Source organism: Antedon bifida, chromosome 9 (assembly GCF_963402885.1).
Source record: "Antedon bifida chromosome 9, ecAntBifi1.1, whole genome shotgun sequence".
Lineage (NCBI taxonomy): Eukaryota > Metazoa > Echinodermata > Crinoidea > Comatulida > Antedonidae > Antedon > Antedon bifida.
Genome location: NC_136234.1, coordinates 14,175,831 through 14,200,006, shown reverse-complemented (window position 1 = coordinate 14,200,006; position 24,176 = coordinate 14,175,831). Strand labels below are relative to the sequence as shown.

The window sequence follows — 24,176 nt, the reverse complement described above, 5'->3', positions numbered from 1 at the left end:
CGAAAAAAAGGGGAAGAGGAGAATACTATTTATCGATCGTTAAATAGTGCGTATTATTTGATTGACCACAATCGTCAAATCAAATGACATGAAAACTGCTAGTAAAATAATAGGAAGAAATGTCAATGTTATCGACGCAGTTTACAGGCGCGATGTTATTAGCCAAGTTAAGAAAATGATGGAAGATAACTCACACCCATTGAATGATAAATATGTTGTTAATAAATCAGGTAGAATTCGTCCTTTAATGTGAAATACCACTCGATGTAGGAAATCATTTGTCCACAACTCTATTCATGTTTCCAACACAACATTTCAAAGATAGTTTGTTTACTTGTTTACTACTGTATATAGTTTTAATGTATTGTATTGATATTTTTAATGTTTTATATATTGTATTTGTTTTTAAGCATCAAGGAAAACCAATTTCATGTTCGCCTTGTTGTGTTCATGACAATAAAGATTTATCTTATCTTATCTTATATAATAAATAGGTAATAATTAAAATTAGGGCATAAATATATAATCTTATTATAGCATGGAGAAATTATTTAGAATATGGAATTCCTCCATAGATGATGATGTGCCACGGTATTAGGAAGGTATCAAATGTGTTTATTCGCATTTGGTAATTTTGATTTAAAATAATTTTAAGAGGTGTTTATTCGTCGTATAATTCGCGTTCATAATGCATTTTTTTTCCAAACTTTGAACGACGAAAGAGGGCGGACTGTAGAAAAAATAAAGACATCCACATTTTGTTATTCTGAAGGTTGTCTCTCGTGACTTTTTACGAAATAACTCGCTTTTAGTTTTAACATAAATGAAAAGGTATGTATCTTTAGTGTACACTAAATTAACAGAAATATAGTTGAGAAATATTTAATAATGACAGTGTAGATACACAAAATTTGAATATACTTTAGGTGCCTAGGGTAGACTAAAAAAGGCATAGGCCTAGGCCCTAGGGCCTAGCCCTAGCTAGCTAGGAAGAATTATAATAATTCAGCCCACGGCCGGCCAGAGACAGGGGCCAACAACCCAACCTACTGTGTAACGCCTAGGCCTAGCTAAAAAATGTCATGTGATGTCCCTTTGTTTGGTGACCTCGTACTCATTGTAAATTGCAGTACTTTACTAATATAACAAGATTAACCGTCCTTGGACATAGGTTTCCTTATAGATAGGTATATTAAACAATCATACTTGTTTGTTTTTCTTCTACCTTTATTAATATTACTGTAGTGTAGTACTAGGCCTAGGCTAGCATATTCTTGTATATTTACAGTACTACTCAAAAAACTTTTTTACAGGTAAAAAATTCATCAAGATGGCAGAAGATGACAGTGACGAAAGAATTATGGAAGAAGAGGAGGCCATGATACAGTCAACAAATGACAATGAACCAATATTATACAACATTGAAGACAGGTTGGTGATTGATTAATTACCAAGATAATGAGAGAAGCACAAACAAGACATGGTTTTACAGTATTCCCCCTCTCCATAAGTAAAATGAATGTCCCCTCCCCCATAAGTAAAATGAATGTCCCCTCCCCCTTCCCTTTGAATCTATTCTTAAGTTACTGTACGTCTAAACTATCAAGCTGTAGTTTGACAAAAAAAATGTGATGTGCCCAAATATGGTAGTGATATGTCCAAATATTCATATACACATTTATTCAGTTATTATGACAACAACTGGGGCCCGCACACTAGTAGAAGCAATAGCTTGTCTCATGAGGGCCCCTACAATACAAATATGCAGAAATACATAAAAGATAAAAAACTGTATGAAACAATAAACAATAATGTAAGTCAAAAACGAAAGAGAAAAAATATTGAGCATAACAAAAGTAAGTTGTTTAAATGGCTAATAGGTAACGTTTTACAGATTTTTTGAAAGTACTTAAAGATACAGAAAGTTTTATGGTAGTGATATGACATCATCATGTCCATATATGGGTACATCACATTTTTGGTCAAATAATGTTTGATAATGTAGACAGAGCTTACTTAACATGGATGTCTATTTAATAGTGTTTATTTTCAGCTGTATTCAATTTAAGTTTTACAGTTACATTCTCATTAAAAGAAAAATTGTTAATTAATTATTATTAATAAACACATGCTTACAATAAAAGAAGTTTTTAAAAATACCTCTGATTTTGTTCTTTTAGATATAATATAGCATATATCATATTTTACATATTTGGAATAACATCCGTCTTGCCATGGAATATGTTTATCACTGCAAACAAGGTATGAACAAGTTTTTAATCAGGCTACAAATTAAATTATTTCAATCTTCAGGTACTTGGCTCTACTACTATTGAATCTGTTTTTGAAAATCGATTGATTATGAAAACACATTCTATATTGAAAGATTCTACTCATCCCATGCATAATGTATTTGAGGTGTTATGTAACGGTAGACGTATTATTGGTCCATCATCTCGTAATAGGTTTCGTAACAGCTTTTATCCAGCTGCCATTCGAACACTGAATGCTTGTCAGTATATCGTACGAGAGTGATGTGACACCTTTGTTATTTATCTGGTTTTGTATGTCTCGGAGCAAACATAATTTTATATGCAGAATGACAATAAAGGGATATTGATGATTGAATGAATGAATATATTTTTGTTTATTTTTTCAGTATTACAATGTTAAATTTCAAAATGTAAACAATACGAATGGACACTGTTCTCTACCAGATAATGAAACCAAAACATACCTTCAAAACAGCTTTGAAAATTATTTTGCTTTGGCGGCTATGATTCCACAAGTTATCTCCCTCACCATAACCACAATATTGCAACATTCGTAAGTTTAATTTTTGTATTTTAGAAAGAGATACTGTATTTATTTAAATACACGCCCTGCTTTGAATAAACGCCTCCCCTGAATAAACATCTTCCCAGCCTTTATTTATTTCCTCGAATAAATAAATATAATAAAAAATAATAAAACAATAAATTTTATTCGAATAAATATGGTAGTTCTGTAGAGAATATTCTAGAAAATGCAAAAAAATGTAAACATTGATTTTTGCTGGCAGAGCAGTTACAGGTTGGTTTTCAGTCAAAATTGATTTACAGTATTCAATCATGCCTATCACATTACAAAAAGCTTGCCTTGCCTTAGTACCTTAACTGTTGAAATGGGAGAAAATAACATGATGTGAAAGCATGAAGTAATTGAGGTAAATCATACAGTAATAAGTAAAAACAAAAAAGGAGCCAAATGCTAAAAAAAATCTGAAAATGTACCACAGTACAGCATTTGATTTATGTTAAAAGATTTTTTAATATAACAAATCAATGACAAATTCTAAAAAAAAACCTAATAAAAAAACACTAATTGTAACTGCAATCAAGAAATACAGTAGTGCATAGATACTGTATTGAAACTATCAACAGTATTATAGAAACCCTTCTATTTTTGGAAGATGATGTCATCATTGTAGCGGAAGTTTGAACTTTTCATCTGCCATTAAATCTGCTATCTGATAGATTTGTTTATAAATTAAATGCAGGAAAGTATTTAAAAATACTTACTGCGTTTATTTAATAACCTTTTTATGCCATAAATGTAATCAATACTCTACAACTAACAAATATTACTTGTTTTGTTTTCAGCGTTGCAGTTAAAACACGGATGCATGTGTCTATACCGGGAATACTTGCACTGTTTGTAATGACCACTATTTTGACCGTAGTGAACACAGACGATTGTAAGTTGTGTTTAATAATTAGACATAATAAATAAGACACTATCCCTACAATTTTAAGGTTTTAAAAACATTAAAATCATTGTTTTCAATGTATGTTTTATGGTTAAATATGATTTTTTTTTTAAAGAGAGAAACAATGCACTACCTTTAGTAGCTCACGCCGAATTTCGTGGACGGTTTTAAGGCCTAGTCTAGCTAGGTTTGAATTTGTAGGCCTAGTTGGCCTCTTGGTCATCTTGATGCACTTATCTATCTAGCCAATTTAATTAATCTTTTATCTATACAGGGCAAGAAATATTCTTCATTACCACATTAATTTCAGTAATTCTTGTGAATGGTGAGTTTTGAATTTATATTTTAAAGAACTTTTAATTTCGAAGCACTTAATGTTTACAAATTACAAGATGTTAATAATGCATTAACATCTACTGTTGATTAATTTTTTTTAAATTTAATAATAATATTTTATCATAATAGTTTTAATAATTATTAAAAATATTAAAATAGAGAATGAATGTGTAGCTGTATTGGTAATACTTTTCTTCTTTTAAACAGTATTATCCGCTATATTTAGTGGAACTGTATTTGGTCTAGGAGGTGTATTTCCACCCAAGTATACGCAAGCCCTGATGGGTGGACAGGGACTAGGAGGTGTTCTTCCAGCTCTGCTTAGTATATTAACCACCTCAGGTAAAGATTGCTTCTAGCCGATTCTCGGTACTGTATCTGTTATTTGTACAATATAAAATAATAGACAAATTCTTTGATAAATAACATATCTTTCACATGTCACACCTGTATCATAGTCACAAGCCTAACACAGTATATGTGTAACATGTGATGCCTGTATTGTAGGCTATAAATCAACAATAAAATGTTAAATGTGCCATAAGTGATACATATGTACTGTAACACTGTATTACAGAAATTCCTTATGAAACTAGACATATTTTTTTGCTCAAATTCAATTTGAAATTTGCACAAGGATTTCCTTGTGCAAATCATTCAAATTGCGTATAACAAGTATTTAAATAACAGATTAAATATACACTTTATTATATTATACTAAATAAACTATTTGTTTTGGAATTCTGTTTGTTTATTTTCTAGTGAGTAATAATCACTGTGTCAGTGCATTTATATATTTCTCGTGTGCTGTACTGTCAGTGGTTGCAGCATTTGTTGCCTTTCGAATTCTTATCAAGTTAAAGTATGCAGATGCATTCCTCAATCAAATAGGTAAATTTTTCTATCCTTTTTTTTCTAGTACATTTGTTTTCTTATTTATAGACTATAGGGAGCTTTTGATTAGTGATAACCTAGATATATCGTGTAAAAAAAATGTATATTTCCGAAGCAAACTAAACATCAATTAAAAAAAAAAAGTTTTCGTTAACTTAACTAATTTGAATAAATATGAATTATGGGTCAAAATGTACATAAAAATAGAGGATGCTATAAAAAAAATCACTCATGCATGCAATTTCTTAGACAGTGTCTGAGTAGTTGATTTTTTAAATTAAATAGTTTTTTAATGCCTTAATTGCCAAAAAAAAACCAACCCTAGATTTTCTCCCATTTTTCAAGGCCTAATGGCCAATTTACACATACAAGCGGTAACGGTAAGCACATGGAATCTGTATCTATCCTGAGCGTAAACCGTCTGTCCTTTCCACGTTTTGTGTAAATGGTCATAAGAAATAACATAAATTCTATATTTTTATTACCGTTGGTGCTCGTCTGTGTAAATTGGCCTTAATGGTACACGATACAATGTTTTTTTCTTTTATAATTGTTTCAGATTTAAAAAGTAAAAGTTTAGAATTGAGTGACAGCTGGGAAACCAAGCTTACCTTGAAACCACCTTTTGTATTCATTTTTAAAGAGGTAAACTAAAGCTCTGTTTACACTATCAAACTAGTTTGTCAAAAAAGTATGATGTGGCCAAATACTGTATGGTATGGTAGTGATATGCCTAAATATGGTAGTGACATCATCATGTCCATATATGGGCACATCACATTTTCAGAGAGGTAAAAAGTCATTGACATTCGGCCTTATTCATGATTTGGCAACATTTCAGGTATATTTATTTTCAAAAAGACGAACAATGCCACGAATAGCCGGAGGGCTGAATCCGTAACATTTTACAATAAAGTCAACTGTCCCAATACCGGACACATTTGGGCTGTTTTTCCTGAAAGTCTAGTATTTAGAATGTGTTTTTAATGGTAAAAATGAATTTGGGACTTTTTGAACTTTGAGAAAAGTCTGGTTTTGGGAGAGTTTCTGGTTTTAGAGAGTCCGGTATTGGGAAATCACAAGAAAATATATAAATATATGTAAAAATGTATTAAAATATATATGCAATTATATGAAAATATAATTTTTTGTTTGTATAGATTCTAAATCCTGCGATTTTAGTGATGTTGGTATTCTTGGTAACTTTAACCTGTTTTCCTGGCATCACATCCAGTATTCAATCCATCAGAGATCCCTCAAACTCATGGACAGGCGAGTTAATAATAATAGTTCATTCTTATATAGCGCATATAATCAAGCTCTCAATGCACTGCACATTATTACCCCAGTCCAAACACATATGCAAACATACTCCCATAATGCAGCTAGTAATCAGCGCAAAGTTGTCTTGATCTAACCCGGTACCCATTTATACACCTGGGTAGTAAATTGTCTTGCCTACGGTTACAAGCAATTCGGCGAAAGTTGGATTTGAAAGTTGTCTTGATCTAACCTGGTACCCATTTATACACCTGGGTAGTAAATTGTCTTGCCTACGGTTACAAGCAATTCGGCGAAAGTTGGATTTGAACCACGATCTCGCGATCAGTAATCCAACATCCAACACACTGCGCCACAAGCCCTTAATGATTAAAATGAATTCTATGTTGTAGTGTAGTACTTGCTTTGTTTGTTTATTAGCATGATAGCGCCTACAATTTTAAGTTATCATTCTAAATTTTTCAGTGCAAGTACTGTAGGTATATACCAGGGTTTTCTTGACACCAATTATTTTGCGAGCAACTGTAGACTGGGGGCCGCCAAGGACCTGGTTGGGGTCCAATTTCGGTTGTTTTAATCAGCTTACAGAGACATTTTTTACCTACTAAAATCTGAGTTATGCAGAGAAATTATATAGTACACTACAGTATTCTATTATTGATAATTAATTGCACGATTTTGGAAGTGGGGCCTGGCTACGGGCCTGTATACTTACAGAACATGACTATTGAAATTCAAGAAAATCATTTATAACTTCACAAATAAAAAAAAGAAAAATGTGTAACATGGGCCGAAATTCTTATATTGTAACTGATGTTAAAACACGAATTAAACAAACTTATTTCTTTTCTTGTGTTTTATAGATGTGTATTTCACAGCTGTTACATGTTTTCTTTTATTCAATTTGATGGACTGGTTCGGTCGGTCTTTGACAGGTTTTTTACAATGGGTAAGAATCAATTTCAACCTTTTTCCAAGATTAAAGTATTCCAGATTTAATGTTAAAGATTACAATTAAAAGGATATTTGATTTTGAAATACAGAATACTTTCATTATGGTTTCTTTTTTAAGGCTTGCCCAAGACAAAATATTTGTCTTCATCTTTCAGGGCATCTGCCTTCAAACTCTGACCTTATATCATTATTGCATTGTATTTAATATCTGTTATTGTCAGAGTCTGTACATTTATGTTATGAAACTTGATCTACAAATTGATATGATACTGATAATGGTAGTCTTATATAGCACCTAATACAATGTTTCTAAGTGCTTTACACACAAAATTGTTCTATATTGATTTATTGATTTCGACCAAAACAAGTGCAAAATCGTCGACTAGTAGCTACTGTATCTGCAATACAAAGAAACATGTAACATTGAACCTGGCAGAAATTGCAACACAAAGGGAAACCACAGCTGATTATAATTTCTTGGAATCTCCAAGTCCAAGTCTCATCTAAGATTTAGGTACTGCCGCTGTAATTACCGTCAGAAAATCCAGAATTATTATTAGATTTGAACCAAAGACCCTGGCGGTAATAAGCAAGCATGTAAACCACCAAGCCACAGTACCACTATTATCATATTTTCTTTCTTTTTTTCCGCAGCCAAATGAAAACAGTCCAATACTTCTAAGTATTCTAGTTGTTGTTCGGTTTGCTTTCATTCCATTGTTTATGCTGTGTAATATCAGTTCTAGTTCACTACCTCTAGTATTCAATCATGACGCTTATCCAATCATCTTTACCATCTTCTTTGCTGCTTCAAATGGTTATTTAGGCAGCTTGTGTATGATGTATGGCCCAAGGTAAGATATTCATTTTCTTTTTAAATAAATAGTAATAGTTCCTTAATATGGATGTCTTCTTGATAGGAGTGTCCTAAAGGAGGGGTTCTACTGTATACACTACTGTATATTGGAATCATTCATGCATAGTGCAATTTTTTTAATTCAATGTATAATGCAAATAATGTATTTTTGTAGACATATAATTGTGTACAAAATTAATTTTTCATAAATATTTTTTTATATTCTGTATCATTTATTTTTCTCAGAAAAGTACAAAAAGGCTATCGTGAAACTGCAGGCAACATGATGGCGCTTTTCTTGGCGTTGGGATTGGCACTCGGCTCGTTGTTATCATTCGGAATGAGAATGATTATTTTAGATTAATTATAATTCTACAAGGAGTTTTGTCTGTGTTGTATTTAATTGTCTTTGTTCTGTTTGATGTGTTGATATTGATATCAGTGTTGATATAAGCAAACTGTATAATATAAGCCCATCCTACAGTATGGACCAATACTGCAGCATAAGCCCATCCTGCAGTATAAGCCCATCCTGCAGCATAAGCCCATCCTGCAGCATTAGCCCATCCTGCAGCATTAGCCCATCCTGCAGATGGAATACTGTATAAGCCACCCTGCAGTATGAGGCCTCTGCAATAAACCCACAATGCAATACTGTATAAGCCATCCTGCAGTACCCTGCAGTATGAGGCCTCACCATTAAACCCACAATGCAATACTGTATAAGCCATCCTGCAGTATGAGGCCTCACCAATAAGCCCACAATGCAATACTGTATAAGCCACCCTGCAGTATGAGGCCTCACCAATAAGCCCACAATGCAATACTGTATAAGCCACCCTGCAGTATGAGGCCTCACCAATAAGCCCACAATGCAATACTGTATAAGCCACCCTGCAGTATGAGGCCTCACCAATAAGCCCACAATGCAATACTGTATAAGCCACCCTGCAGTATGAGGCCTCACCAATAAGCCCACAATGCAATACTGTATAAGCAACCCTGCAGTATGAGGCCTCACCAATAAGCCCACAATGCAATACTGTATAAGCCACCCTGCAGTATGAGGCCTCACCAATAAGCCCACAATGCAATACTGTATAAGCCACCCTGCAATATGAGGCCTCTCCAATAAACCCACAATGCAGTACTGTAGGCCTGTCTTACAGTATGAGCCCTCTGCAATAAGCCCACAATGCAGTACTGTAAGCAGCCCACAATGCAGTACTGTAAGTCTGTCCTTCAGTATGAAGCCACCAGACAGTAAACCCACAATGCAGTATAATCTCTCTTTGCTGTATGTGCCCACTTTGTAGCATGAGCCCACCCAACAGTATGAAAGCCCACCACCCACAAACGTTTTATGCACAAAATACATAGCTGACCTCTATAATCAATTGTAGAAGGTGGGATGGCATTATTTTAAAGCTTCTTGTCTTAAATTTAATGAGGGGTGTTGATTTTAAAGAGGATGGCAATATCGTAATAAAAGGGGAAGGTATTATCTTAAAGGTTCTGGTGTTAATTTTAAAGGGGATGGTGTGATTCTAAATGGGATTGAATTATCTTAAAAGGGACGGGGTATTATGTTAAAGAGGAGAGGCTATTATATTAAAGAGGAGAGGCTCTTATATTAAAGAGGAGGGACTATTATTTTAAAGGGAGGGACTATTATATTAAGGGAGGAAGAATGTTAATTTTCAAAGGGAAGTTTGTTATTAACTAGCTCAAAATATATATAACTTCAACATTACATTACCAATTTATTAACTGTACTATTTTGACTTGAAAAAGTCTATATATTTTTCTTATAATTTATATTTTTACATTATTGTATTTAGTGTTATATTGTCTATACATTAAAAAACTTTAGTATTTGAAAATAATTAATAAAAGGCCTAACTTATCATTATATATTCACAATAAAACAGTATAATGTGCAAGTGCTGTAAAACCTCGAAATCTACAATTTTGGTAGGCCTATGGCAGTGAGAGAGAGTACTGTAGTAGTATTTAGTTTGTGTGCCAAAACACTCAATCTCTTGAGCTTAACCCAATTTATGTGCTTTAATCTATCTAGCGTAACCAAATTTAAAAACATTCATCTCCTGCACAGATGTGATGTAGAAGGGCCGTGATTTTAAGTTAGGTGCTAAAGTACGGTTTTGAAATGCTTATTTATTTTACAGTTCAACCACCTTTAACTTAAGTTGTGTAGGCCAATCTGGTAACCTGTACTGCCATCCTAATTTCTGTTTATACCAGAGTGGTACTGCAAACTCCAATCCTCTCTATCAAAATTCTGGATCGTTGCTGGTTGCTATGCGTTACCTTGATGCTAACAATGGTACACTTTTTCTTTTTCTGAACTTTGACATGTTTGTTGAGAATGCGTAAAGGGATGTCCCTCTGCCAATTGCGGGTCTGTCCCTCTGCCAATTGCGGGTGTGTCCCCTGCCAATTGCGGGTGTGTCCCCTGCCAATTGCGGGTGTGTCCCCCTGCCAATTGCGAGTGTGTCCCTGTCGGTGTGGTGTGATACATATTCACGTTTCATTTTTTGTTTTTGTGCTAATTGTTTTGTTTGTTGGAAAGATGGTTAAACTACTGAATTGTTTTATCTAGTTTTATTGGAATGAGTGAATTTTATTGTAGTTTTCCACTCAGCAATATATTGATGTTCAATTTTATATTAATAAAGTTTCATTGGATGAACTGTACTGTTATTTCTGTGATGATTGAACGCATTTGTCTTATCCATTCTTTTAAATTTTACTTGCTAAAATTAAGGAGGTACAGTATAAACTTCCATGGTGAAATGAAATGTTGGATTTGGCATTTTGTGTATATACATAAATTTATCATGATTATACATAAGTTTAAATTTATTTATTTGAAGCTTTTTTGTCAATTTGTGGAGCTCGAAAATTGTTCATATACAAAAGCAACAAAACAAAACTCATTTGGGCTAGAAATTTGGATATTATAGTAAATAGTTGTTTTATCTGTTTTTTGTTAAATCTTTTTTATCTTAAAATATTCAATTTGTTATGGCTAAGAAGTGATACTTTAACATTGGTTTCAGTTTCAATGAAAGGCAAAGGAATATGACAACGTTGTCATGTTTTATACGGCCGCTACCTGGACTGTTCCATTTTCCTTTTGAGGGGTGTCCAGAAATGGCCTGTGTATTTTTTAGTCCAAGGCAAGAAGAACAAAGAATTTGATACTCCAAAATAATATTCATATAATTCCATAAATTTTTCTCATACTAGACTATTGCAAACCAAAACTGCAAAAACCAGAATTTATTAATGTCAACCTTAAGTGTGACCTGTTTCAGATTGAAGCTAAATTAATGAAATTCAAACTTTGAGCTGCACAGGTAGATAATAATTAAAGAACTTCCAGTTTTTAAACATCAAGTGTTTTGAACAAGAAGCTTTTGCTTTTGGTATCTCGTAAAACATGTTAATGTATGATCTACTTTCATTTTGAATCTTGACCCTTTGACACTTTGGAGATAGCAAATCAACCATAACTCAAGCACTGTATATGACTGGCGTATAGAAATTGGAATATAAAAATTTAGCGTGAATTTAGTGAATCAAATGTAGGCCTTGGCTATATGGCTACCTTTTTATTTGATTCAAATGACAGGAATCTATTTAGATGTTATATAAAACAAATAATGAATGTTTTATATTCGTGTAATGGTACAAATAATGGCATTTGGTGAATGATGAAAGGTTAAATATCAACTCGGCGTTGCCTCGTTGATATATAACCTTTCATCATTCACCTCATGCCATTATTTGTACCATTACACTCATAAACATTCATTATTTGTATAATAATGAACGGCACAAAATTAACCAATCAAATGGCAAGGATACACTCAGGTATGTTATAAAAAGTTGTATATATCCTCTGTCTACACTATCAAACTTTATGCGACAAATAAATGTGATGTGTCCATATATGGACATGATGATGTCATATCACTACCATATTTGGGCACATCACACTAGTTTGATAATGTAGACGCTTAACACAATACATGCTAAATAATAGTATACACAACAAGAAACAAGTTTAAATGTTGCATTTTTATTTTGTTCTAATAATATTAATAATGAAGCTACTTTATATATAACAGTTTCAAATATTTTAAATAGAAGAAAAAGATTTGTATTCATGATTTAAAGTGTACAGCATTAATAATATAAAAAGTATTTACAATATGGTTCAGTAATACATATTTTACAACAACCACCAATGAACCCCTAGTTCCATTAGTTTACAATTTACATTAGTCTTTTTTTTTTGTGAATAATATTATTTCCGTTTTTGTTTTCCTCCGTCGAGCACATTTAAAAGTTTTCCACGCGTCATTTCTCGTGCTAGACAAAAAAGAAAAAAAAAGAATTTGTTTAAAGTTTTAATAGGCTGCAGTGTTGTCTCAGAGGACGTCAAAAATCACATAATGCTGTGACAATTCACACCTCAATATTATTTGTCTGTAGTACTGTAATAATAATATTTTATGTGCATAAAAATTGTATTCAATCTTGAAGTCAGCTAATTGTGGAATTCCCCTTTAGGTTTATGACTCAATACAATGTTATCTTCAGTTTTGATAACATAGATGTATTATAGAGGGTCAACTAGGCAACAGTGAAGTGATAATACCCTTTAATAATTACTGTAATGAATAACTCTTACATTCATCCAAGCCAAGCTGGTACGCAAGGTTTTGAAGATCTCTTACTTTCTCCATTAAATTCTTTGTGGTCAGACTTCCAAGCTCTGAAATGAAAGCAAATGATTCAGTAATACACTCAACAAAGTGTCCCTTGATTAATTGTGTGTTGGCCAATAAAAAACATAATTATTATATTATTAAATATTAATAATATTCGTTCTTATATAGCGTTGCTTATTGCACAATGCTTCTTCTTCACATTATTACCACAGTCATATTCCCCCTCTGAGCCATATTCCCCCTCTGAGCCATATTACCCCTCTGGGCCATATTGCCCCTCTGGGCCATGTTAATTTTCACAGAAAAGTGTCCCCTTAATACTGTAAGTACCCTGCATGAAGAAAGGTGTCCTATTGTACTTTATAAAGGAGTACATCAGATAATATAGTATTGTAAAAACTACTAATCTCTCCCAAAAAATAATTTCTTTGTTGTATTATGAGAGGCTTTGGAATGGTCAGTTCAACCTCACCTGTCAACATATCAATATCATTTTGTTCCAAATCAGCTTCCCAAGGTGGAGATGTTGTACTTGTTATTGGCTGCAACAAACAAAATTAATAAATTGGTTATTTATCTGTTTTCACTATTCAACCTTCTGTGGGAACATTTTATTCATACTTTTAAAATTATCCATATTTTTACAGTACATTGTTTACGTATTGAAAATTAGTAAGTGTACTTCTTCAAAGAAAAGATAATGTTAAAGATTTTAATTTCAGATTAAAAGAAATGCATAGAAACTTATTATATACTTACACTTTTCATAGAGGCAAAATCTGAAATACCTGGTACTGAAAATGCAAAAAAATGAGAGAGAATGAATAGATAAAACACATTATTCATTACTTGTCTTCAATTCAAGAAAAAATATAGAATGTGTTGTAACAATATCACAAAGCTCTACACTATCAAACTTGTTTATCAAAAAGTTGTAATATGCCCATATATGGTAGAGATTATATGACAACACCATGTCCATATATGGGCACATCACATTTTTTGTCACATAAAGTTTGATAGTGTAGACAGATCTTAACTTACTTTGTTCTTGCCATAAATCTGGTGATGCTCTGTCCAACTTTTCAAAACTTAGAAGAGTCTTTTCAATTTCTGTAAGAAAACAGGTTTTTATAAATCAATATGCTTAGACTAGACCTAGCCTATTTATATATATTATTATTAATTAGCCCTAGGCCTATACATCATCAATCAAAATAATTAAAAAGAGAAATTGCATAGCCTCTTAATAAAGGTAAGAATTACTAAATAATGTTGTTAACCTCCTACTAGCCTAGTAGTAGTAGAACTAGGCTATTTAATAATTTAAGTAGGCCTAAGCATCCCTACTTACTATAATTAACTATAAATTAAATACGGTTATTTTACCAGGTATTCTAATTCCTAAATAAAAAACCTAATCATAATTCTTCACTCTAAGGCCAAAATGACCAGAACTGGAACTGAAGGTCCACAAGCATCGCTTGACACCGACCGTACATTATTTTTTGTGTATGCTGACCACTGAAGGCGGAGGCCTAGGCACCAACACGGCATAATAGAGCGAATTTACAAATAACCACCAAATGTATGCATATTTTAAGATGAGGCACTTTATACTATTCATAATTCAATAATTACAAAAGCAAACCATGTTTTGATTTCTCAAAAGTTGAGCACAAAACTAATTGAAACTTACCCGCACTTGGTGATGCCATCTTGATTTTATTATTTTGTTCTCTCTGTAGAGGGCGCGCTGAGCAACAGAGACAATTTATTGCAAAAAACTTTTAAAATGAAAGCGGCACAAAGAAAGGTCTCTGCATTTACTGTTTTTAAGTCGCGTTCAAAGGTAATTTTTTATATTTAAAAAAGTGTGCCATTTAAATGAAAATATTTTAGTGTAATTAATAAAGTAACGTGCCTAGAATGTACAGGAATGAAGTGCAATTCTAGTAGGCCATGACATGCATGTCACATGTGGTGCTCCCATCTGCGCCATCTGCACACATGTTGTTTAGCTGGAGTGCGCTGTACACAGGTTTAGTGCCCACTTGGCAGTCGACACAGTCGTTTCGGCCGCTTAGAAATATCTGTACGTAGGCCTAGAAATTATAGTGAGTGAAATTATGAATAGTGATAAGGATCGGTCCTAGTCAAATAGATATAATTAATCTAGATTATTTAAAATATTTAATAATAAATTGTATTAATTTTTTTTGCCCAGTTTCTTAAAACAAAAAAACGGCGGTCTACAAAAATGAGTTGCTATTCTTTTATGTTAAACATTTTATTTATTTATTTTCATAATTTATTTCATAATCATAGTATTAATACATTTTTCTGAGTGAGATTTATTTCACTACAGTAATGACCGCTTTAATCTGTTGAACCAATTAAATTGATATATTCTTTTTTGTATATTTTTAGGAAAATGTTAATGATGAAAATACATCTATTGAGACTGATAAAAGTATAACCAAGAAGACTAAACAAACGGCTAGAAAGCTTCGGAGCTCTTTGAGATTAAAACCACATAAGTCGTCTCAATCTGCAAGGCCATCATGTCTACCAGATAGTGCTGTCACGCCCGCACCAAAGAAAAAGAAGAAGACGAGCAGTAGCACCAGTAAACGTGTGAATCGTGGCAGACGATTTAGCTCTTCCACGGAACATGTAACTCGTAGCAACAAACGGTTTAGTCCTTACAAGGAATCTACTATCCGTAGCGAGCAGTCTAGTCCTCCTAAAAGAAATACAGTTTGTAGCCCTGCTCAGCGTAGTCTGTCCGTAGAACATGAGACTCGTAGCAGGCAGCATAGTGCTTCTTCCAATGTAGGTAGTATCTCCAGTCTTGTGCATACACCTACGGTTGACCCTGGTGAGTTTTTGAATTACTGTAGAATTTTTGCCCTGGCCAACTAGGGCAGCCCCTTTGTGTTCGCCCAAAACCATAGGATTTACTATATTTGTTTTGTATTCTTAGAGTTTAAAAACAAATTGGAAAAGAAAAAGACAAAATCTGCAGGTTCAGATGATCAAGTACCTATGAAGAAAAGGAGAAGATTTTCAGCCGATGGTAGATCTGATGCAGAAACCCCAGTTGTAAGTTAAAAGCACATCCATAAGACCATAAATTTTGAATTTTAAATTGCTAATAAGATGCTAATAAGATGCAAATGAGCATAAAATAACACCTGGAATTCCAGGTGGGGAAGATGATGGGTGCACTAGTATTATAGATTATACCATTTTTTCTGTTTTCCATTTATAAAAAATAAAGGGATATGAATAAATTGTATATATAATTCAAATTATTATTATATAATTCATCATTCTTCATAATTACTAACAACAATAAATTGGTATAAAGTTTGCGGTACACCACCTGTATTAGTTCTAAATAGAACTGTTGAGATTCTCGATCAACATGTCATCAAGAGTGAGAATGAGGACGATCAAAGCATATTGATTGAAACGTCGAGAAACTCAACAGTTATTTTCAGAACTAATACATGTATTGTACCGCAAACTTTATATCAAAATTTGATTTATTTAAAAATTGTTATATTATATATTTATTCGCAGCGTGGTAATTCAACCGTAACACCAAAACGGTTCTTATCCGGCAGTGAGCTTGAGGATAGCGGAGCCGAGGCGCAGAAGCTCTTTGAGTGGATGATAGGCCCTGTTGAACCTGATAAATTCTTCAAGTAAAATACCATTTTCACACCTACACAAGTTGTAACACGGATTGATCTCCCGACTTATTACATGTTTTCATACATGCATACGCGAACTTGAGAAATCTCGGGAGGAATGCATAGTTGCGCACTATTTGATCACTATGATTGATCAGCTTAATTCCAGGGTAATACACGTGCGCGCAGTAACAACTCGGGACATCTCCGTTAGAAAGAACAGGCCTCTAATTGGTGTGTTTTTCTCCCGAGATTTCACAGCATCCCAGAAAATTGTCTTCACACTTTGCAAACCTGGTTACAAGCTGTTACATTTTGCAATGTGAAAAGTGTATATCTGTAACATTATATTTTAAAAGTATAAAACTTACTTCAGTCTGAGATTCTTAGTGCATGGTGTTCAGCCAGTGTATTTTGATTACCTTGTTTATAATGAGTTACACACAATCACTAATGTATACAATTGGTGACCTATTTAATTTTCTATGATGAACATTGTAAACGTTTTTTCAGGAATTTATGGGAGCGCAAGCCATTGTTGGTGAAACGCCATATGCCAGATTACAACAGTATTTGGTTTAGTACTGATGAATTCAACCGAATTCTGCGCGAGGTATTATATCGTATCATTATTATATCATATCATATATTGTTATTTATGTCCACCTTCTTTTGGACATCCCTATTCAGAGGACACCCCTATTATATGGCCACTTTCTTGGGTAGTTATCCCCTGAATAGGAGTTAAATTGTATTTTAATTTCCACTTATTTGAGTTTTTATACTTTTATCTCAAATTTTCATTCCATGTCAAGAAAACCTGAATACAGTAAAACAATTTCAAATCTCATAATAATAAAAATTCTTATTTATAAATTCAGATATGTTAATTTTCTAATTTCACTCATCATTTAGAAAAGGCATGTCTTCAAATGGATCCTTCCATTATTAAAGAGGGGTGTTATTAGTGAACCTAATTAGATAATGCATACACATTAATACTCATACTAATTTAATACAATGTTGTTTATGTCTTGTATGTAGTGAAATGCAAATTATTTCTTGCAGGAGGATATTCAGTTTACAGTTAATCTAGATGTTACAACATATACAGATGGTTGTCGGGAAACACACAATCCTCAAGGAAGAGCCCATGCCCCTGTTGTCTGGGACTATTACCAGGTATAGTGTCTATACAAGGCATACTATAGTAAAAGAAGTAGAACAGAGAAATGAGGGAATTAGTAGTTTTTAAACATTTTTGCAGTGCCATAGTTTTAATGGTACATTCACACCTATGAAATGAATAGCATCTTCACATCAACTATTCTAAAGCTCTGTCTACACTATCAAACTAGTTTAACAAAAAAGGGTGATGTGCCCTAATATGGTATTGATATGCCCAAATATGGTAGTGATATGACATCATCATGTCCAAATATGGGCACATAAAATTTTTTTTTGTCACATAAAGACAGAGCTTAAGGTCAACAGTTGAATATTGAAATACAATATAGCTAGTACAAAGGGCACTTTTTTCCAATACATTACAGAGCCCACCTTGCTATACAGTACTAATATTAAATATTTTTTATCTACTAATTTTAATCTATTTTCGTAGAATGGTTGTTCAATAAGACTTTTAAACCCTCAAACATTTTCACAACCAGTTTGGAAATTACTGTCAACTCTTCAGGAATATTTTAGCTGCGGAGTTGGTGCAAATGTGTAAGTTTAGTATCGTCTTTCAAGTTTCATAACATTTATTTACATAAAAGATAATACAGTACAGTGCAATAAAATATTGATAAAAGGTCAGAGTTGAAGGCACATGCCCTGAAAGATGAAGAAAAACATCCTGTGTTGAGCGAGCTATAAAAAAAAGAAGTGATAATGAATATGACATTTAAAAAAGAATAGATAAATTAAAACTAATATATATGGAAAAGACAAGTACGTCTTTGAGTAGAGTGATTGTGAATAAAGAATTTAAACTTATTTAAAGCTCTGTCTACACTATCAAACTTTGTGATGTGCCCATATATGGACATGATGACATCATATTACTACCACATTTAAGCATATCACTACCATATTTGGGCACATCACACTTGTTTTGTCAAACTATTTTGATAATAATATTTAATAATAATAATATTTATTTGGAACAACACTTTTTTAACAGTGGCACACATGCGTAGACGGTGCGTCCATACCAATTACAAAATTCAATACAAAAACAATAAAAACTGAAACGAAAATAAAACATATTTGAGATAATGACATAAAATTTGACTCGACGCTATTACAAAACTTATTTACAAACTAAAACTACACTAATACAACTACTAATTTTGCAACAGCAATGGAAAAGAAAACACTTTTTTTAAAAATTAGATAGTGTAGACGGAGCTTAACAAATTTAATATTTATTTCAGATACTTAACACCGCCGGGATCACAAGGGTTTGCTCCTCATTTTGATGACATAGAAGCGTTTGTGATACAGGTAGAAGGCAAGAAACATTGGCGTCTTTACAGCCCACGTACCGAAGCAGAATCTCTACCTCGTTTTTCCAGCAGTAAGATTTGCTTTTAAATTTTTTGTTTTACCTTTTGTATCAACAATATTAAACAATTAGAATTTTATTGGATTTTCTTAGTTGCGATCTTATTGGTCAGTAATTGTGCAGTGAAAACAAAGCAATTTTAAAAAACCAATTAAATTTTTTCATAAAATGAAAAATATTCTATTTTTTCAAAAATGTTTGGTGTGGTCTTTTTTTTAAACATTTTTAATAATAGTGAATAAACTAATTTATATAGTACTCAGCCCTTTTAATTAATAAACATGTTCAAAGTCACTTATTAATATATGTTTTTACTTCTTAATATGTGTGTTCTTTCTCTCTTACTTTATAGCAAATTTTAACCAGTCTGACATAGGAGAACCAATATTGGATGTCATTTTGGAAGCTGGTGACCTCCTCTACTTTCCTCGTGGCTTTATACATCAGGTATGTATGTTATATTATGAATTTGGTACCCAGTGGGGACTTTTTGGACCAAAATGTCCAACTTTTATTTGAATTTTCCACATCCTCTTTATATGTAATTAAATAACTTTATTCTTTAAAATGGCATTGTTGAAATACAAACAAATATACTAATACAGAGGTCCTAATTTGGAAAGAAAAAAAATATCAGGAGAATTAATGAAAGCATTGGCAAACTATTTAGGATCCTATTGACAAATATTAGACATCTATAGTAAACAATGGGTATGCCAGGTGTGGAAAAGGTGGAAAATGCATTAGGGTAGCCAAAACTAAAGGTCACTTTACACAGACGAGCGGTAACGGTAAACGAAAAACCACATAGAATTCTATCCTGAGCTGAATCAACCCGTCTACTCCACGTTGTGTGTAAATGGTCATAAAGAATAACATAGATTCTCTATTTTTATTACCGTTACCGCTCGTCTTTGTAAATTGGCCTTAAGCCCTAAATAATAAATGTATACAATATCAATATTTGATATACTAAAGAATTAGTAGAAAATGCACCTTAGCGGGAGACTGGGATGATGGCGTGTAATATCGGGAAACTCACAATTTTCAGGACATTTAGGAGGTCTATTTATATTATTGTTTTAATTGGTTAACAGGCTGATACAACAGAGGAGAGTCACTCACTACACATGACGGTATCTACCTGTCAACGTAACACCTGGGGAGACCTATTGGAGAAAATGATGCCACAAATATTGAAGATAGCCTTTGCACAGGATGCTGAGTTCAGAAAGTCACTACCTCGAGATTATACACAATACATGGGGGTCGCAAACTCTGACTCGGTAAGAATTACAAATACACCATAAATTACATGATACTTTAAGCTCTGTCTACACTATCAAACTAGTTTGACAAAAAAATGTGATGTGCCCAAATATGGTAGTGATATACCCAACTATAGTAGTGATATGACATCATGTCTATATATGGGCACATCACATTTTTTTGTCACATGAAGTTTGATAGTGTAGACAGAGCTTTATTGTTTAAAGGTTTGCATGACGAATAAACACTAGTAAAGTTAGGTTTGAGTTGTACTTGTAGCATGTGTTTGCAAATGGAAAGAGAATGGTTTTGTTCTTATGCTACAAACATCTTCTGGAGAATATTTTAAAATGCTTAAAAATAATTAATCTTTATATGTTATATATCTTTTTTATTGTTTGTCTCATATGCCGTATTCACCAATCACACAATAAGTAAGCAAGTTTTACTGCAATCTATTTCTTTGTGGTTTTACAACTTCAGAGCACTAAGTTCTTAGACCGTTTTTTTTTTTCTAGACTGATCCAAATCGTATGCAATTCCTTCAAACTATCGGTCGCCTAATGTCAAAGTTGACAACGTATGCTCCAGTAGACTCCGCCGCAGATCAAATGGCTGTCAAATATCTGCATGATAGTCTACCACCAGTAATTAGCAAACGTATGTATTATTGACGTATAAATATTTTTTAATTTATTTTTTAAATTACTTTTATTGGTCAGATATAGTGATCGATTTCTAATAAAAACATCTCTAGACAAATAAGCAAACATTTCTGTTCTGAGCTCCACTTTCCTACAACATTCCTACAATTGTTTGCATAACATTTTTAATGTATTATTTGCAATGTATTGTTTTTTATATATGTATTTCCCAGATGAGAAGCAACTTTCTGTTTTTGGTGGTGGGGCCTCTTGGCGGAACGGAAGGGTTGTGGACGATCAAGATATATTTAGTATGTCCACTCAAATCAAGCTTATTAGAAAAACATGTTTAAGGTAATAATCATACTATAATTTGATGTTTAATTTTATGTTTAAAATATTTGTGCTCTAAAGGCTTTCAACATGCATGATTAATTGAAATGATGGTTTATACACACATACATTTTATTTTTCATTTTTTTTTTTTTTTTTTTTTTTTTTTTTTTTTATAGATTAGTTATGGAAGAAGATGCTGTATTAGTTTATTATAACTTGGAGAATTCCAAAGTATATCATGGCAAACCACCACAGAGTTTTGAGATACCAGCCGAGGTGAGACATTCTACAGCTGCCTCTTACATTAAGCTCTGTTCACACTATCAAACTAGTTTGACAAAAAAAGTATGATGTGCCCAAATATGTTAGTGATATGCCCAAATATGGTAGTGATATGACATCATGTCCATATATGGGCACATCACATTGTTTTAACACATAAAGTTTGATAGTGTAGACAGACCTTTACACAATGAAATTGGATTGCATTATATACTGTGCATTAGGGAGCTTTCGATTTGAGGACTGACCACCAACCTAGGTCAGTTCAATCAACGTGACGTGGGTCGTCGTCTAGACCTAGAAACCATGAAACCTGTGTCGAGACATGAAGAGTGAGGCCGCACGTCCCAATATTCCTACATGCGCACAATGAACTATCACAAATAAAAATCCCCAAATGATCAAATTTAATATTTTGTCATCTGTAGTGATATTTATATGGAAATGTTAGATCGAAAACAATCAATTTTTAGAGACAGCAACCAATATTTCAAAATAAGGAATATGGACAGATTGGCACACCCTTCCATAAACACTTAATCTTCATCCATACAAATGATGACCTAAATCTGTCTACACTATCAAACTTTATGTGAAAGAAAATGTGATGTGGCCAAATATGGACATGATGATGTCATATCACTACCATATTTGGGAATATCACTACCATATTTGGGGAAATCACACTTTGTTGTCAAACTAGTTATAGTAATAGTAGATAGTGTAGACAGAGCTTAATATGGATTTTATGGTACCTCTATTTTTACACACTCTTCTTTGTATGTAAACTATCCTGCTAAATATCTGTGTGTTATTTAATTGTAGGCAGCAGTTGCCGTTGAATACTTGCTAAACACATACCCGGAATATGTTCCCATCAAAAGTTTACCAACAGTGGGAGACATGGAAGATAAGGTAGGCAAATTGCTCCATACTTTTTTGATACCTCAGTGACGCCACGAAGTGACACTAACTGCGTAATAGTTTGATCAAAACATGTGTTTCACAAATAACATGGTTCAGTTGCTTCACAAAACATAATTTAAATTCAAGAAATTTTCATTAAGAATTTTTATTTATTTGCCTGTAAAAGTAGTCAATTCAGCTATTAAAAGGTGAAGTTTAATTGTAATCTTGTTAATTAATAAATTGGTATGTTAAACATTTGTGTCCCGCGAAAACATTTCATTTCCGTTTCACGCGTGTAGTGTCTGTAGCCTTGTTTGTGTCACTTCGTGGCGTCACTGACGATGTTTTTTTAATGCACTTATTGTTTTGCGTTACTTGTTGTTGTTTTGTTATTAGCACAGAATTTTTTTTTTTCTTCAGCAAATTGAAATTGCACAGGTTCTGTTTGAGAAAGGTATCTTGTTACTAAAGGATTCGTTTAGATACTCACCGTAAGAACCGTTCAAATTACATGGATGTCTTTCAACCCTGTGGCTACTTACTCATGCCCACATCTGTACAAACCTATTATTAATATATTGATGAAATAGGCATCGGTGATTGTAAAATTCATATAATTGTTTTATTGTTCAGAACGTCTATTATTTCAGTAGCTAAACAATTGACATCTTCAAATTTAGTATATATATCAAATTACAGGTAGTGTTTATAATTTTTATAAGTTTACAAATTAAATATGTTAGTGTAAAAGTCAAATGAATTTTGATTATTTGGACAACTGCAGTTTAAAGCTCTGTCTACATTATCAAACTTTATGTGACAAAAAAATGTGATGTGCTCGTATACTGTATGGTTTGGTAGTGTGGACAGAGCTTTGGACCAGTTTCACTAACCAACAGTTTTCATTTTAACTTGCGTTGCAAAGCCTAAGCTCTGTCTACACAATCAAACTAGTTTGACAAAAAAAGTGTGATGTGTGATGTGCCAAAATATGGTCAAATATGGTAGTGATATGACATCATCATTGTCCATATAGGGGCACATCACATTTTTTTGTCAAATAAAGTTTGATAGTGTAGACAAGGCTTTACAATTCTTTTTGCACACATCTAAGAGTCTGTTTCCACTTTGACATTAGTTAAGGAAAGGTCATTCAGATTTGTAAGTTGTGACCGATATAAACAAAACAAATCTAAATCCCTATAACAATAATGCCTATTGTGTTAAGATTTATAAATTTATATTTCTAAAGAACTTATATAATGGGATAACGATGAGAATTATACTATTTCATCATGTTCATAAATTTATGATTTTATAATACTGTAAAATAAAGATTAAATTTTAATTTGTTTCTGTATTTGTATTGTACTTCGGATTTGGTTTTTTTTTGTAGTTAAAAAAACAAATACATAAATAAGAGACAATTTTTCAGATCAACAAGCGTTGTTTTATTTATTATTTTACAAGAATTTTTTTTTCAAATTAATTTTCAAAATATTTGGCAGTTGTAACTACATTTTGATTACTTTTTAAACCTGTGTATGCAATTATTTAGCATACACATTGTTCATTCATTCATCAATTACTTCCATTTATTGTCATTTCCATATAAAATATACATAGAAATTATG

At 32.7% G+C, this 24,176-nt stretch overlaps 4 protein-coding genes across 4 annotated transcripts in view; 2 read left to right on the top strand and 2 right to left on the bottom strand.

Moving 5' to 3' along the window:
* LOC144851591 (ataxin-3-like) overlaps positions 1-24,176 on the bottom strand; it is a 195,545-nt gene that overhangs the window by 142,734 nt on the left and 28,635 nt on the right. The gene's annotated exons all lie outside the window — the stretch shown is intronic.
* Positions 753-10,787, top strand: LOC144852893 (equilibrative nucleoside transporter 1-like). The gene is made up of 13 exons (XM_078710939.1): positions 753-831; positions 1,314-1,431; positions 2,181-2,262; positions 2,660-2,826; positions 3,642-3,736; positions 4,023-4,073; positions 4,292-4,426; positions 4,847-4,975; positions 5,538-5,623; positions 6,139-6,250; positions 7,123-7,208; positions 7,868-8,067; positions 8,316-10,787. Exons 2-13 carry the CDS (start codon positions 1,331-1,333, stop codon positions 8,431-8,433), a joined length of 1,362 nt encoding a protein of 453 aa, XP_078567065.1. The 5' UTR covers positions 753-831; positions 1,314-1,330; the 3' UTR covers positions 8,434-10,787.
* LOC144852894 (protein lin-52 homolog) lies at positions 12,162-14,583 on the bottom strand. Its single transcript, XM_078710940.1, has 6 exons — positions 14,532-14,583; positions 13,877-13,945; positions 13,592-13,626; positions 13,305-13,374; positions 12,793-12,876; positions 12,162-12,470 (listed from the first exon to the last, which is right to left on the bottom strand). The coding sequence occupies exons 1-6, from the start codon at positions 14,548-14,550 to the stop codon at positions 12,406-12,408; spliced, it is 342 nt and encodes a 113-aa protein (XP_078567066.1). The 5' UTR covers positions 14,551-14,583; the 3' UTR covers positions 12,162-12,405.
* LOC144852892 (ribosomal oxygenase 1-like) lies at positions 14,585-23,902 on the top strand. Its single transcript, XM_078710938.1, has 15 exons — positions 14,585-14,684; positions 15,263-15,713; positions 15,819-15,937; positions 16,421-16,545; positions 17,047-17,146; positions 17,602-17,715; positions 18,155-18,261; positions 18,972-19,114; positions 19,455-19,549; positions 20,200-20,388; positions 20,890-21,031; positions 21,249-21,369; positions 21,528-21,627; positions 22,459-22,548; positions 22,963-23,902. The coding sequence occupies exons 1-15, from the start codon at positions 14,628-14,630 to the stop codon at positions 23,035-23,037; spliced, it is 2,028 nt and encodes a 675-aa protein (XP_078567064.1). The 5' UTR covers positions 14,585-14,627; the 3' UTR covers positions 23,038-23,902.

Bases quoted from the DNA above. Each gene is read 5' to 3' on its own strand.
- LOC144852893 (XM_078710939.1), top strand. From the start codon at position 1,331: ATGGCAGAAGATGACAGTGACGAAAGAATTATGGAAGAAGAGGAGGCC. The intron at 3,737-4,022 runs GTAAGTTGTGTT...TTATCTATACAG, and splicing joins CGTAGTGAACACAGACGATT to GGCAAGAAATATTCTTCATT. The intron at 8,068-8,315 runs GTAAGATATTCA...TATTTTTCTCAG, and splicing joins TGTATGATGTATGGCCCAAG to AAAAGTACAAAAAGGCTATC.
- LOC144852894 (XM_078710940.1), bottom strand. The intron at 13,627-13,876 runs GTAAGTTAAGAT...TTGCATTTTCAG, and splicing joins AGATTTATGGCAAGAACAAA to TACCAGGTATTTCAGATTTT. The intron at 13,375-13,591 runs GTAAGTATATAA...TGTTTGTTGCAG, and splicing joins ATTTTGCCTCTATGAAAAGT to CCAATAACAAGTACAACATC.
- LOC144852892 (XM_078710938.1), top strand. From the start codon at position 14,628: ATGAAAGCGGCACAAAGAAAGGTCTCTGCATTTACTGTTTTTAAGTCG. The intron at 15,938-16,420 runs GTAAGTTAAAAG...ATTTATTCGCAG, and splicing joins CTGATGCAGAAACCCCAGTT to CGTGGTAATTCAACCGTAAC. The intron at 21,370-21,527 runs GTAATAATCATA...TTTTTTTTATAG, and splicing joins ATTAGAAAAACATGTTTAAG to ATTAGTTATGGAAGAAGATG.